The 17188-nt window shown below is 35.8% G+C and overlaps 1 protein-coding gene across 1 annotated transcript in view; it reads right to left on the reverse strand.

Moving 5' to 3' along the window:
- Positions 1-17188, reverse strand: part of VWA8 (von Willebrand factor A domain containing 8) — a 342545-nt gene that overhangs the window by 120012 nt on the left and 205345 nt on the right. Inside the window, exons 26-28 of the mRNA XM_041731061.1 lie at positions 16314-16465; positions 3987-4095; positions 2239-2377 (exon numbers count right to left, since the gene is read on the reverse strand). Coding sequence (XP_041586995.1) covers positions 2239-2377; positions 3987-4095; positions 16314-16465 — 400 coding nt within the window. The remainder of the gene's footprint in view (positions 1-2238; positions 2378-3986; positions 4096-16313; positions 16466-17188) is intronic.

The following is a 17188-nucleotide window of genomic DNA, read 5'->3' on the forward strand; positions in this document are numbered from 1 at the left end:
TGGTGCTGGGAAAGTTGCACAGCCACGTGCAGAAGAATGAAACTAGAGGAAGCCTGGGTGGCTCAGTGGTTTAGTGTTGCCTTCAGCCCAGGGTGTGCTCTTGGAGTCTCGGGATTGAGTCCCACGTTGGGCTCCCTGCATGGAGCCTGCTTCTCCCTCTGCCTCTGCCTCTGCCTCTCTCTCTCTCTCTCTCTCTCTGTGTCTCTCATGAATAAATAAATAAAATCTTTAAAAGAAAAAAAAAAAAAGAAGAATGAAACTAGACCATTCTCTTACACCAGACACAAAGATAAACTCAAAATGGATGAAAGATCTAAATGTGAGACAAGAATCCATCAAAATCCTAGAGGAGAACACAGGCAACACCCTTTTTGAACTTGGCCACAGCAACTTCTTGCAGGATACATCTAGGAAGGCAAGGGAAACAAAAGCAAAAATGAACTATTGGGACTTAAGATAAAAAAGCTTCATCTTTGACTAAACTTTTATAAGCTGCTCAATAAAAAGCTGAACTCCTGAAAAAAAAAAAAAAAGCTTCTGCACAATAAAAGAAACAGTCAACAAAACTAAAAGACAACCTACAGAATGGGAGAAGATCTTTGCAAATGACATATCAGGTAAAGGGCTAGTATCCAAGATCTATAAAGAACTTAGTAAACTCAACAGCAAAGAAACAAACAATCCAATCATGAAATGGGCAAAAGACATGAACAGAAATTTCACCAAAGAAGACACAGACATGGCCAACAGACACATGAGAAAATGCTCTGCATCACTTGCCGTCAGGGAAATACACATTAAAACCACAATTAGATCCCACCTCATACCAGTGAGAATGGGGAAAATTAACAAGACACAAAACAACACATGTTGGAGAAGATGTGGAGAAAAGGAAACCCTCTTGCACTGTTGGTGGGAATGTGACCTGGTACAGCCACTCTGGAAAACTGTGTGGAGGTTCCTCAAAGAGTTAAAAATAGACCTGCCCTACGACCCAGCAATTGCACTGCTGGGGATTTACCCCAAAGACACAGATGCAATGAAACGCCGGGACACCTGCACCACAATGTTTCTAGCAGCAATGTCCACAATAGCCAAACTGTGGAAGGAGCCTTGGTGTCCATCGAAAGATGATGGATAAAGAAGCTGTGGTCTATGTATACAATGGAATATTCCTCAGACATTAGAAACGACAAGTACCCACTATTTGCTTCAACGTGGATAGAACTGGAGGATATTATGCTGAGTGAAGTAAGTCAATTGGAAAGGACACCCATTATACGGTTACATTCATTCAGAGAATATAAAGAATAGTGAAAGGGATTATAGGGGAAAAGAGAGAAAATGAGTGGGAAATATCAGAAAGGGAGACAGAACATGAGAGACTCCTAACTCTGGGAAATGAACAAGGGGTAGTGGAAGGGGAGGTGGGCGGGGGAATGGGTGACTGGGTGACGGGCACTGAGGGGGCACTTGACAGGATGAGTACTGGGTGTCATACTATATGTTGGCAAATCGAACTCCAATAAAAAAATATAGCAAAAAAAAGCACGTATTTTTATTCAACAAAGCTGATTTTTAGGAATACACAATATTCAAAGAACTTACAAGAGGAAAAACTTGCTTCTGTATTTTCACCCCAACGATCCCCATCTAAGGCAAGTGAGAGACTTTCTCCTTTTCCTCTGTCACCACCTCTGTTTAATAGGAACTTAATAACTGCCATCAATTGAAAACTTCTGCTAAGCCATACCCAGGGAACATTGCATGAATCAGTAGGTAATGGCAACAGTCCAGAAATGTAGATGCCAAAGTTCACATCCCTTATTTGCCGTTCTTTACAATAAGTTTAGCGACTACAAATCACTCCAGCCCGGCTTTTGTGGTTCATGCAATCATCAGACTGGAATCCCAGCCCCCAAATCCAATGTTTCTCTTTTTCTTTTTCCCCTTCTATTCTTAGCACATGCCTGGGTGTGTTTAACTTTGTGCTACAATTGTAATGAGAAACAGACATATGCATACAAAGTTAGCAGCGCTTATGTAGATTCCACAATAGTATTTTGTTAGGTTGTTACAGGAAATTAGTTCTAAATTACATACAATTACTATCCAATCCAAAAATGACACTGTTACTGAATCTATCATAGACTCCTTGATGTTTAGAGGTTCTTTTAATCCCTCTTAAAAAAAAAAATCAGTCCAGGAAGGAAAAATCAAAAGAATAAATTGACATACCACGTGATGTAGCAATGTCACAGATTAAGTTAATTTCATCCAATGGTAACTTCCAGGAGGCACATTCTTCAGTAAAGGTTTGGGATCTTTCTTCATATCTTTCTATTGGATATTCCTGTATGTTTATAAGTGCTGGACCCTAAAATAAAGTAATTATCTGGGTTAAGGAATTTAGGTGGTTACCAAAATGTAGAAAAGCTAAAGTTCCTCTAAAATAGAGTTTAAATTCAAAATACTCAACGTGTTGAATTAACTCTTCTAATTATTTTGACTGCCATGGTACCTATAACAATAATGATACCATATACTTGCATTTATAAATGCTTTCATTTGTGCTATCTTATTTGACTTCTCACTTTCTTTTCTTTTTATTCACAAAATATACCAGATATAAAATCCCACAGGATCTCTCATTACTTCATTCCTTCTTAAGCCAAAAGTTAAGTTTTGAACTCCAAGTATTAGGACCCAGGGCTGTCCCAAACAGGAGAATAATGTAAATGTATCAATCAGGTTCTGATACAGTTCCATTGTAAAGAATGATTATTATATCATTATATAGAAAATAAGGGCAGGACCTAGGTCTTTGAAATAAAATATTTAAAAAATGGAATTTGAAATAAAAAAAATGCTTTCTGATAACCACTACTTTTATTTATAAAACGTAGACTATAACACACACACATAGTGAAAAGTATTAAATATTAACATAAGCAGGCAGAATTAATTTAATAATGTTATTTATATTAGGGCTGGGTACTTAGAGATGAGAACTATATAGAAAAACTATATAGATGGAACCAGAGTTTCAATATCTGCATGTTGTACTGTCCTTAATTTATCAAAAATGTCTGGGTTAGATATTGGCTCTTGTAGCATCCCTGCCACACTCTACCTCGCCCCTTTCTATCTAGTCTGTATCTCAGGAGCTGGAAGTCTAGAAACTACATTCCTCATACTCTCTTCCAGTAAGGGTTCTGGATATGATTCAGGTCCTGCCAACTAAATGTACTTGAATGGCCCACAGGTCAAGTTTGACCCACTGCCTACTTTTGTAAATAAAATTTTATGAGAACATAGTCATGTTTCTCTACTAAAATATTGTCTAAGGTTGCGTTTGTGCTACCACAGCAAAATTGAGTAGCTGCAACAGAATCTGTACGGCCTCAAATATTTTCTGTTTGGCTCTTTACAGAAAAAGTTAGCAGATCCTGCTTGGCCACATAGCTGCCAGCAACAGGGGTGGTAGTAGAAGCAGGAACATTGAACTTGAGACTAAAAATCCAGTGGTGGCCCATTGACTTCTGTTTCTTCTGTCCTTTCTAATGATTTTATAAGCGTCTAATTCGTCACAGTAAATCCCTTTCTGCCTGAAATACAAAATGGAGTTTCTGTTCCAACTACTGATGACTGATACTTCTTCCCTTTGCCTCTTTACATGACAGCAAATATCATGGAGTAACTGTCCTAGGATAAAACACAACATACCAAAACTCACATACACACAACATACCTGACTCTAGTTTAGGTTAGCTCTTAGGAATTTTATTAGCCATTAGTAATTACATACATTGAGTATTATTAATTATTAATCTCAGAGGCCAGATTGCCCTGAGAGTTGGAGCAGAAGCTAAACCTAAAATAACCTCAGAACAAGTCATTTCTGAGATTGTATGGGTTTCTTTCCAGGGAAAATATAGAAAAATCTGTAACATTCAATATTTTAATGAAGAAATAATGGTATCAACCTTTATGTCTATATGGTGAGTTTCTGCTGGACACAACAGTTTTTGTATTCCATTTCTTGACTGACCAATTGTCCAGTAGCCCATGAACGTCTGCTCTGGCAGAGGCAACCTGGCAAGGATGATTTGAAAAGTAAACATTTCTTCTTGTTTCCAAGCCATAGTAAAAAAAAAAATAACGAGCTATTATCAACCACATAAAAAATTTTTGAAGAATGCTTCACTTACAGGTAAGTTATACTTTATTTTATGAAAAGGTAGTCTACAATACAACATTTAGAATATAGTTTAAGAAGATTACACTCCTGCCATTTGCAATGACATGGATAGAGCTCGAGAGTATAATGCTATTGAAATAAGACAGAGAAAGACAAATACCATGATTTCACTTACCTGTGAAATTAAAGAAAGAAAACAAGCAAAGGGAAAAAGAGAGAGAGGGAGAAATCAAGAAACAGACTCTTAACTAGAGAACCAAGTTGATGGTTACCAGAGGGGAGGTGGGTGGAGGGACTGGGGAAATTGGAGATGGGGATTAATAAGTGCCCTTGTCGTGATGAGCACATGATGATGTATGGAAGTGCTGAATTGTAGATCTGAAACTAACTGTAAGTTAACTAACTGGAATTTAAATAAAAACTTAAAAAAATTCTGAAACTCAGAAGGTAAGGTCCTATTCTGTTTTTACTTTGATGATAAATATAATTAAGGTTTACATATTTTTTCCTTGAGTTGGTAAAATACTTAGTGACTTAACACCTCAATTCCTAGTATAGGAAGGATATAGAGAAAAAATGAAGCAATTCATCCATTTTTAAAGTCTATTCTATTAATTTGGAATCAAATAAATACTACACAATACTACCAGTCACATATTTTTAAGTTTTTAAGAACACCATTATTGTATTCTCTCTTTTAAATGTAATAAAAACACATTTCTGTGTCAAAAGGGTAGATCTTGAAAACCTGTTGCAGACTAGAATCTCTTTCTCTTTATTCAGTGAATAAACAGCATTCTTCACTTGTTTTCAGCAGTTCACTAAAGGAGAATTGAATCTCCAAATAGAGAAAGAGAAAACAAAAGGACACACCTAATTTTCGTCTAACCTAGAATTTGTGTAATAAAATGCAGGAAGCCTGGGTTCTAGTTCTTTCATTAACTAGCTCTGCAAACTTGGGAAGGGAAAGTTGGCTAATTTCTCTGAGTGTTAATTTCATCTTTTGTGAAATGAAGGGGATGATCTGCAAGGTTCCTTACAGCTTGAGGAGTGAGTGGAGGGAAATATCAGTGCTAGATTCCATAGTCTTACATTACCTTGGTGCTCTGGAGTGAAAGTAAATAATCAGAATGAAAATACCTATACCTACCAATAATCAGTGCCCTGGCAGACAAATATGCTTTGTTAAAGCTTATAAAAAGAGCCTCTAAATGCTTCTCAAATTAGCTCTTTAAAGACAACAGAAACAGTTACACATCTTGAAATCTAATTAGAAGTGGACAATTGCTTTAAAAACTGATCCTTGGTTGACAGGTTGATATCTACCCTTAAAAAATTGATCAAAAATAGCCTTTAATCATCCCACAAAAATATACAGATGCTTAAAAAAACCTTCATCCATTTGAGAAAAAGTAACTTTATTCAACTTGCAGTTCTTATGGATAATTTCTGAGATACTCATGAAATCTGGTTTGAACTTGAAAACTCATTCTAAATAATACTCATGGAAATTACACGCTGCCTGGCTCCATCCAAAAATACCACTAGCTGTTTGGTTGGTGGCGTATGGGAAGGGCCTTCAGGTACCCCATATAGAAACTATTTTGGAACCACACAACAAGATTGCTGTTGGCAATAACAGCTAAAACTGAAAGATACACGTAGGGTGTTCTGGAGTCAGACAACACATGGACTCCATCCTGCTCCTTGGGAACACGAAGTGTTTTCTCCTAAGACTTTTCCTGTGGGCTCCAGACTGGTCAACTAAAGTACACCAAAGCCCATTTATTTTTCACTACTAGGTCCTCCCAATAAGCTGTGGAAAAAATCTAACCAACTATTTCCCCTTATCTTCAATAAGTCAGTAGTCAGGGGGGAGGGGAAGCATTGTATTTGGGTGCATGAGCAAGCTTTGGAATTGGAAACATAATCAACATTAATTTGGGGCTAACACTAAACAAATAATCAGGTAGCAAAAGGCCCTACATTCCATTACTGAAATCTGTCACCCAACTTGAACAACACTTGAATTGTTACACCTGATTTCATGGAAACAACAATGGTATTTTCCATGATTTTTAGGTCCTGACACTTGTGTTGTTTAACTCTGTTAAAGTCTTGGTTGGAATGATGTCTGGATTTGATTTTAGTAGGGAGGAGGATGAACTTAAGGCCTATAAATAGCACTACTTTTTAATCTTCAATGTCATTCATGAATTTATGTTTTTTAAAACAACGAAGTATTCATATGTTGTGATGTTTCTTAATCCCTTGTGGAAGTATTAATAAAGATCTGGAAGTGAAAGTTTTAACTAAAAGGTGAATACCAAAAATTATGACTCAGATCAAATTATAGCACTTGAGCAAGTTATAGAAAGCCAAAAAAAAAATGTTTTTCTAAACATGCATACAATTCATAACATGATGCATATGGACACCAAAGCTGAGTAATACAGTCTGAATGACATGCAAGAGATTTGTCTAAGATTGTTTCCATAAAGAGGTGAGCTGGGGTTTTAAAGAGTATGCTCTGGCAAATTTCTGCCTTCTCTGAACATTTGCCAATACTATTTCTGGAGTCTGAAAGAAACAGATGAAAAAGATTTGGATCTTTTTAGGGGCATTATGCAATTGAAAGTTGTTGACGTACCTATTAGCAACAATTCCTAAAACATCTCCTTACCACAAGAACTACTAATTTTTATCGGGAGAGTGGAACCCTTCAGGGTAGTTCCAACCAACTCTCAAAACTTCATCAATTACTACCATCTTGGAGAAGAAAAGGAACTCCGATTTTAGCAGTCCTCACGAACTCCTGAAGTTTTAAATCTAACCTCCGGTAAAAATTAGGTTGGACTGTCCAACTGAATTTACTAGAGCCTTTCATAGAATAACCCCAACACATAATTTTTCACTTTTGGCTCTTAATGCCTTCCTCTTCCTCTCCAGCCAATTTAGGCCTTAGCCACCTTGAACTGCCAGCTGCTCTTCCTGAACACACTATGTATTTTCATGCTTCCATGAGGCTATTACCTCTTCCCAGAACTCCTCTACTATTGCCTCTTTGGTGAAGTCCTTCTCATTCTTAAGGCCCAATTCAAACATCACTTTCCTTTGCATCTCTAGCCCATATTTCTTTCTGAGCAGAATGAATCTCTTGCTTTTCTGGGTTTCCATGGAAATCTGCACATTTGGAACTTTTAGAAACTTTTATTTATTTTTTTTAAAAGATTTTATTTATTCATGGCAGAGAGAGAGAGAGAGAGAGAGAGAGAGAGAGAGAGAAGTAGGCTCCATGCAGGGAACCCAACGTGGGACTCAATCCCGGGTCTCCAAGATCACACCCCAGGCTGAAGGTGGAGCTAAACCGCTGAGCCACTGGGGCTGCCCCTTTTAGAAACTTTTAGAATATAGTTCTGTAGAATTTGCAATTTTCAAATTTAAGACCTGATACAGAATAAAGATTTACAGAGCAAGATCAGAAGTGAATCCCTTGCAAATATTTATATTTACTAAAATAAAAAGCATACTTAAAAAGAGAAAATAGAAAAGCCCCCTTGAAATACTTTAAGTAAGTAATAATGGATATTACTATTTCCCAGTTACCCACCCTCATTTACTAGAAACTTCTGAATCTCCCTGCCCTAAAATCTCACACATCGCTGGCAAATTACTTTTGTTTTGCTGCAAATGCCATGCACACAACAACTACGTATAGATGCATTTCCTTTCTTTGCCTGGCTCTGCATTAGACTTGATGGCTTTCACTTTTTTAGATTTGCGTACTTCTGTCACCTAGGTCCTGCTGAGGTCACAGAAATGAAGAATAATTTGGATGCATGAGATGGACAAAGATTTGGGGGAAACTTGGTATTCTTGGCTGACAGTTCTCAAAAACATGTCCCAATAATCCAGAATGCCACTGTGTAGTCTTAGCGCTGGTGCCTCGCGTCACTGTGCCAGAGCAGACACTGGCAGCTTGCTCCACACATCTCTGGCTTTCTTCCTCCTCGAAGAAGTTGCCAAAGTATGGTTCTGGGGCTTAAGATTCCTTTCTCTCATCTTTCTTCAAGTTTTACTGCAAAAACTTCTCTTTTTTTTCTGCCATCTGCTTTACAGCCACATGTATTTTCTAACCTTAAATTCTTCCCTTTTCTAATCATCCACATCAAGAATGATTGGGATTGAATCTTTCCCAGTTGGAAATTCCCCACCCTTCCAACTCCCCACAGAGAACCTCTGTTATTTCCCACAAGAAGGACTCATAGGATGAGATAACCCTACTGTGAATATAGCACTTTGAATAGAACATTGCATGGCGAGGTTGGCAGTTTTCGTGTTTCCCAGCGAGATGAATTTATCAAGGGTAAGGCTTACATCTCACTTGAATCTTTGACTCTCTGGTACTCAGAACCCATCCATTCTGCCACTGAAATCTCTCTTGCTCTTGGGCCTCCTTTCCTTCCTACTGCTATAGGCCAGTCCTCACTGATCATCACCTGGATAGCTGCAGCTGCTTCCAGACAGGTCTTTCTGCTGTCAGCTTCACTGCCTTTCAGTTTGTTTTGAAAAACAAAACAAAACAAAAAACAAAACAAAACAAAACAAAACAAAAAGACCCGGAAAAAAACCCAAAAGTAATCTTTCTAAATTATGCATTTGAGCATGCTACTTTCTGGCAGAAAATTCTTCTGGGATTCCCTGACTCTTTTCTCCCTTTTAGGCCCATCAACATGGCATGCCCTCACTTCGCCCTTTGAGTCACCAAACTACTTACAATTTCCAAAATGCACCACAGCCTCTTAAAACTGTCTCTGCCTGAAGTGTTTTATTTGACTAGAGAGGGCCCAGTAATCCCTTAAGTGTTCAGCCTGGTTAATCCTCCCTGACTCTCCTAGAGCAGAAGGCAGCAATCCTATGTCTCTGATTCTCTCTAGTGTGCCTCTCACATAACACAAGTCACTCTACTTGAGGGACCTCCTTGAAGGCAGATATGAAGCCTTCTTAACCTTTATATTTCTGACTCCCTACCTCGTGTTTATTGATGTAGGAAACAAAGGCAAAAGAAAAAAATTAAATTTCCTTACTGCCTACAGTCCATTGACAAGTCCTTGAAACAGGTAGAGTGACCTTCCTCTGGGAGCTCAGCTGCCTGGATGTTGACAATTTGCTGAGGGCAAAAGGCCAGCCCCCCAGGATCCTGTAAGTCTTCTTTAACATACAAAAATTCCTTTGGAAACTTCCTTTTCTCCATCCACCAAGATGCAGGTTAGCAATCATCCTCCAAGCATATGGCCCACTAATAGACAACTGAAGGGTCACATGACTAAGGGTTTACTAAGCAGTAATAAATGACCTTTGCCTAACAACAGCTAGCCGCCTTAGGATCCTGGAAACCTTGTTTCCAAAATACCGTGGAAGGTCTCAAGGATTCTTTCTTGGCCATGGGCTCCGAACCTCACCACTTCAAACCACACCATTTACCACATAAATGCTCAATGCTGTTTGTTAAATAAATCAGTGCTCGGCTACCTCAGAAGTGCCAACATCTTTACCAACTTGTTTCTCATCTCAAGACCACCACAGCATTCTTCCCCCATTGCATTTTGACTGCATGACTCAATAAATGATGCAAACTACTTTGCAGTTGTATTTGGAAGAGTTAGTTATAGGTGGAGATTGGGGATTTCTATGCAGGCAAGTGACAGATATCACTTGAAAATGCTTAAGGGAATCCAAGGATAATTTTGTAAGACTGTTTAAGATGAGTATGAAAGAAGACTCATAAACCTTAATGATTTCTATGTAGACTGATTATATTTTAAATTTTTTCTGCATCTTCATAAAGGAACTGAAAGCAAATAAAATGGCTGTGAAGCTACTTTATAACATACCAAGGGAATATGGGGCAAAGGGTATGAAACTATAAAACCCAATTCCACTCTTCTGCTCATTATAGTTCTGGGATGTCATTATATAAATCTTATTACTTTTGAAAACTAGGAGCTTTTTTATGAAATGAAAGTAAATCATCATGCAGAATGGAACTGCACACCTTAAAACTCCAGGATCAGCACTGTGGACTCATTTGTAAAAACCAAGACTATAAAAAGAAAATTATAGCACATATAGTTTGGAAAATGTAAAGAGAATCACAAAACTTTAAGAAGAGTCTTAATTTAATATGATAAACAGTAAACTGATAATTATTCCTATTTTCAAAGATAAACCTAATTAAATTACTCCAAAGAGAGGCCCTGGCTGCAATGTTCTCCTTGATGCCTCTGGTACCCCAGAATTGGCTTTGGTCAGAGAAGCAGCTGCTATTGAGGTTCCAATTACACAGGACATTTCTATGTCTTTAACATAGAAAACCAATTCTAGACAGATACCCTTTGAGACATTCATTATAGATGAAGCTGTTCTGTCTGCAAATATGCACAACAATTTTTATTTTTCCTGCTTTGAAAGTGTTGTCTTCCCTCATTCGATATGTTTATGATGATGTCTACCAATGCATAAATTTACTTATATTGTGTTGAAATGCAATAGAAATGCCTGCTTAATGTGATTTCTCCTTTGCTATTGGGAAGGGTGTCAATGTTAAACCCTAAGGGCAGGCATTACAGTGTGGTGTCCCCAAATATGGCAATTTCAGAATAGACCTTTACTTCATTATTTTTATTTTACTTAAATAAGAAAACAAAATGAATAATTCCAGTGCCCAGATAGTTGGTAGACATTTAAAAAAATAAAATATAGAAAATAATACACATTAGAATATTAAAACAGTACAGAAAGTGGGGCCTCCTTTCTCTTCTGCAGGGCCTCTCTCAAAAGCAATTACTATCGATAGCTACCAATCTATTTTTAACTTGTTTAAAATGTGAGTCTATTTAAAAAGTTTAATAAAAATATTGGCTGGGGAGCCAGCTGAATAAGCGTCTGACTCTTGCTCTCAGTTCAGGTCTTGATTTCAGGGTTGTTGAGTTCAAATCTTGTGCTGGGCTCCATGCCGGGTGTGGAGCCTACTTAAAAAAAAAAAAAAGTTAAGAAAAATATTAGCTCATAAGGACCTAGATCTTATTAATTCAAAGTTACCTATTTTGCCTGAAAAATGAAATTTAAAAAAATTTAAGAAAGCATATGACGGCAGAGAAAATATAGATGTCAATAGGACATTGGAAGTAATTACAAGGGCATGGAGATTGCTTAAGATTCCTTCTCTTTCCCTCGGCATTTCCTCCATCATGCTCTCTCTCTCTCTCTCCAAAAAAACCCCATAAAAAACAAACCAACCAACAAACAACAAAACTAATTTAAGAATAAACTAAGCTGCATTAAAAAAGAAATCAACAGAGTTGATGACAAAATATTTAGAGTAAGATGGATGATCATTTAAGTATTTTATAGACATGTGTGTCTCCTAGGGAAGACAGGGAAAGAAAACCACAGGATGATAACTTCAGAGAATAGAGATAACTTCTCTGAATGTTTGATTTATTTGGAAATGATCACAACCTTTGAGAAGAGTCTATAAATTAGTTTTGTGTTCCAAATTAGGAAGGAATAATGGCCCGTCTGTTTTTTTTTAATATGGCAGACAAAGCCTAGTTTTTATTGTTCAAAATGGGAACAATATGTTTTTATTATGTTTTATTTCATGATCCTTCACTATGTCAAAAAAAAAAAAAAAGAAAACTAAACTGGGAATGAAGGGTCTCTAAAATGATCTTTGTTGTGCCAAAAGTCCATGCTAATCTGCTTTTTGACTTACTTTTCATTGCACAATATCACTGGGGACTTGGGACCCCCCCCCCAATCTGAATCTATTATAACTCTATAAAGAATTTGTATATTACACATGTATGACATCATATTCAATGATAATTCCAACATGCTTACTTAAAATCTCAAGGACCTTTTAAACCAATTACAGCAATTTTCAGTATCCAAGGACTAACTCTGATTTATAGTTTGGATACCAATTTTATATTTGTACTTAGATGTTTTTCTGTATGTTGGTAAATTGAACACCAATAAAAATTAATTTAAAAAAATAAATAAAATAAAATGACAGGAAAAAAAATATTTGTACTTAGAACTGGAATTAAAATTATGTATATGCATATTATCTGCCCCTTATTAGCTTATCTAACCTTAGGCAAGTGACATAACCTCAAATTTCTCATCTACAAAATGCAATACTAATATTATATGTATATATATAACATTATATAGGATAGGTTTGTTATGAAGATTATCTAAATTAATGTAAAGAGAATGCCTGGAAATGTGCTGGGCACATAGTTTTCTGTAAGTTGCTTTCATTACCATCATTAATATGGTTATTAATTAACATAAACATACAGGTAGAGTATATTCCATTATAAATCTATGAAATGACAATTCTCTCATCTTAAGAAATGTCAAATTGACAGTGGCATATAAATTTAAGAAAAGATATTGTATAAGTCACTTAAAATTATGTCACAAGATACAGATTTTTTTCTTCCTTTGAAGCAAATGTTTCTCCAGCATGTTGAGTTCATAAATTACTCTGAAACACATTTTTAAACTTAGAAGAACTAATGCACTAGCAGTATGTTTATTTCTAAATAAAAGAAACTTCAAAAAAAAAAAAAAAAGAAAGAAACTTCAGAAAAGAAGCTCATTTAAGGGAAAAACAAGAAAACTCTGCTTTGAAATTTATTATCTATCTCTACTATAGTAGATAATCATTATGCCATTGGTTGGATCTTTGGACTTAATTATGTATGTGTGCACTCATTTATTACCCCCCCCCCCCAACAATGACGTTTGGAACTCAATAGCTCAGGTTATTTTTTTAAGAGCCTGAATTTTGACCCAAATCCTTCTATCTCTACCTAAATTTCTCCCAGTGTGTCTCCTTATTTGGCCACAGCTACCTGGCCTATCCTATCTCATATATTAGAAACTTAAAAGGGAACGATGATCAAAAAAAAAAAAAAAAAACCTCTCAGGAAGTACTAGTGGGAAGAGACCAATGTAACGTGAGGGTCTAGGTGTAATTCTGATCTCAGTACTAAAAATTAGGAATATATTGTAGATCAGAAGAAGAGTTGCATTATGGCATGATCACACAAGGTAAAATAACCACCTAGTAAGACTTAGCCTAAAAGTACCAGGTTTAGCCAAGGTTTATTAAAGAACTTTGAAAATCTGCAGAGATGAGTGATAGGTACCATCTTGCACCCATTAGGAGACAAAAGGGGAAGTGACAGCATCTCTTCTGGGAATTCACCAAAGAGCACTGATGTGACATCACTAAACAGCCAAAATATATTCTGATTGCAGCTGAGGAAAAAAGTGCTGTAGAAGACTGTACAAACAGTGGTGTAGTATCATCTGTGCCCATGTGAAAACTTCCTTCTTCTACAGTGCCTGCCTTACATCCCATTTTAGTTATATACAGTGGGTAGCCAATTATTTTCCATCCCCATCTTGAGGGTGAATGTGAACACTTTATTCTGGACTCAATGTAATTTTGCTCCCATCCAATAAACACTATGGTTGGATTAGGGAACAAGATTATGAGGCTATAGCAAGGATTTTTTATTCAGGGCAAAAGGATATTAACAATAATTAAAACATTTTGTCTTTCTTTTTTAGGAACAGAAGCCCAATGTGGATCTTCTTCACTGACATAGTATATGCAGAGGTGGGCAGGAGCAGCCAGGAAGAACTGGAAGAACTGGTCTAGTGAAGTACAATGTTTATGTCCTTATGGGGCAAAACTTCAGAGGTCTATGTGATTACTATTAATGGTGTGCTACTCTAAGGAGAAAAAAGAAAACGTTAGTATCAACTTCTTTCTTATTTTTGTTTTTGCAAGGAGAGAAAATTAAGGTTACATTAAAATGCAAAGGATGTTAGAATAGGAAGGAATCTTATCTTAATAAAGTTCCCCTTATTAACTTTATGAAAATGACCCTATATTCAGGCCTTACTAGGACAGTCTTATTTTACATCTCTTTTTACAGTTACTATTAAATGTACCCCCTTCCATCGTTAAACATGGACTAATTAGAAGCTAAAATAATTACCCTATCTGTAATAAATGCCCTCATTTTACCAACGGGCTAAGATCTGTTTCTCCAGCACTGACCTGGCACACAGGTTGAATATGTGATGAACTGCTAAATTCCTAGGCCATTGCTTTGTCACCTTCCCATGCTACCCTAGCAAAGTACAGGACGGACTATTCAACAGAAATAGACATATGGAACCTGTAGATTTCACTTAGAGGGCAAGAAAATGACATCACTACTCTTCAGCTGCCCAAGCCATTGAAATTTACCGATGTGGAAAAAATGTGTGAATGTGCAAACTGCAGTCTACTATTATCTCCAACCCAAGGGAAAATTCACTCATCTATGAGACTATTTTTAGCTATATGCAGTGGGTGGACAAGCAGTTGTTTCCATCCCCATGTTAGGCATGAGTGTGACCATCTTGCTTAGAGGCTCAATGTACTATTTCCACTCACAAATATTAGAGTTAGAATTAACTTGCCATGGCAAGATTTTTCAGTTTAGAACGGAAGATAATACACTAAACAATTTTACTTGTCTTCCTTAGAAACCTAAAATGCCAACCATTTTCTTTCGATTGACCTTACCAACTGATATGTATTTCAATTTTTATTTCAAGTGTTCAAGCATCCAACAGTTATTTTTAAATCATAAGCCTGGCTTCCATGAAGCCAGAACTCTATAGAAATTTGTTAACAGTAATAAAAGCCATCTTGTTTCCAACTGAAGATAAAGATATAGTTCATAAAAAGGAAGTAAAAAAACAGAAGCACTTATAAGAAGTTTGCATAATAAAGATAATTTCTTGAACTCTCTAATATAGAGGGCAAACTAGTTTCACAATGCCTACAAACACCGCTAATCAATCAGTAAAACAGTATTTTAGAGAAAATTGTATTAGTAACTGACACCAAATGACTCTTTTAAAAAAAATTACTCATTCACTAGTAATATAAATCAATTCACTGATCATTTCAAACATAACTCCATCTTGTGCTTTACCATAAAAGGGAAATATTTGTTTCTCTTTGAGAATCCTTGAAAAAATTCTTAAAGCTTTAAAAATTTATTTTTATCTATATATAGCCTCACAAGTTCTTATTATAACTTTAAGGAATAAATGAGTAAGGATGATAAATACACTTAGGATATATATGTATATATATATATATATGTATGTGTGTGTATAGCTGGACTAATCATTAATTTATACTTAACAATTTTTTTTCTAAGAAAAGTAGAGAGTGCCTCCTATATGAGATTAAATTTAAATAATAATTTGAAAGTAATTACTGTCCCTTGAGAATTATGGTAATTGATAAGAAAAGATAGCATTAGATGCATTATCAATTAAGTGATACAAATCTAAAACTGTTTTCTAGTGAATTTGCACTGACTTAATTACTAATAAACTGTATCAGCTATCTTTCCGGTAAACATTATTTATAAGATTCTTTACTAAGGTTAAGTACGTAGCCTATAATTTCAAAATAAAAGGCAGGGAATTGGCCTACATGAAACAAACCCACTTGTTTTCACTACTTCTTTCTTTTTCAAGCTGAAATAAGTAACCAACATTCTCAAGTTAAAAGATTATAAATTTAGAAAACGATCACAACAGAAAAATATATGGTGACATAAATAAGATCATCTTAACTAAATACATATTTTCCCTTTATGTAGTTTTCATATTTGTACCATGATTTTGCACTAGATTAGGAAATAATGAGACTCACAGTAATTCAACAAAAGGACAGAGACTGTTAAAGAAACAAATATTTCCCTTTATTTGATTACATTACATCTATTCATGAGACATTCAAAATAATTAAAATTCTCAATTTACAGACCTATAAATAATGCTATTTGACTGAAATCCAGCCAGCAAATAGCAATATGTATGTGAAAAGGTTACTCATGGAATTTCCACACTATCCCAGTTTAGTAGCACATAACAGTAGACTCAGAATTATCACCATTTCAGAATCAGAACAATAACCCCTAAGAGTATTTGATCAATAATGAGTTTGCCTTACTCCTTCGCCAGCTGCACATTGGTTGGTTTTGCTCCGATAGGTATCCCATATTTGTGCAAAGTGTTAATCAAAATCTCTCTCATGTCGTTGTTGTACGAATCAAAGTCAAACACATTCCTAACCACACTGGAAAGACCTTCAGTGGGAAATTTCTGTATTTAAAAAAAAAAAAAACCCTTATGACACATGTGATAAAACATACAATATAATAAAGATTAAAAAAATGATAGAACAATAATGATTGAATAAACTTTAGCAGATATTTATGAACCTTTTCTGGTAACAAGATAAGAGGAATATATACATTTTCCTTTGTTTGCTCTGATAACTTAATATTTTCCTTTTCAAATAAATATTAGAATTTGAGGGGGAACACTTCCTTCTCTCAAATGCTAAATCAATGCTCTGATCCTGTTTGGTGACTTTCATTGCCTTTAAGATGAGTAGTAGATTGACTAAATAAAAAAATGCTATTTCCATAGAAAGAACAGTGTTGGATATCTATATGGATTTAGAGAAGTCACAGATCTGTGAGTAAATGAAAGATAAAGGAACAAGAAAAGAAGAGAGGAAGAACATAGAAAGTATAGTAAATAGACAAAAAGGGAATAGCGGAAGGAAAGAAAATATTACTAACAGCGAGATTTACACTGGCTGTGTACTCTGTGTCCTCTACTGGCTCTGTCTTGATTTTCTTTAGGCACAGGGATCAGAGCTGGGCTTTTCATGGTTTAATACACAGAATGAAGCTTTCTATTTTCCTTTCTAGATTTTCCTTAGAGGACTGGGGATAGGTCAGAGGTCAAGAGTCATTGGGTTGTGACTTTTTGCTAAGAGACTATTATTTATTATAAAAGTACTGCTGACCTGGGTTT

Source organism: Vulpes lagopus, chromosome 16 (genome assembly GCF_018345385.1).
Source record: "Vulpes lagopus strain Blue_001 chromosome 16, ASM1834538v1, whole genome shotgun sequence".
Taxonomy (NCBI): domain Eukaryota; kingdom Metazoa; phylum Chordata; class Mammalia; order Carnivora; family Canidae; genus Vulpes; species Vulpes lagopus.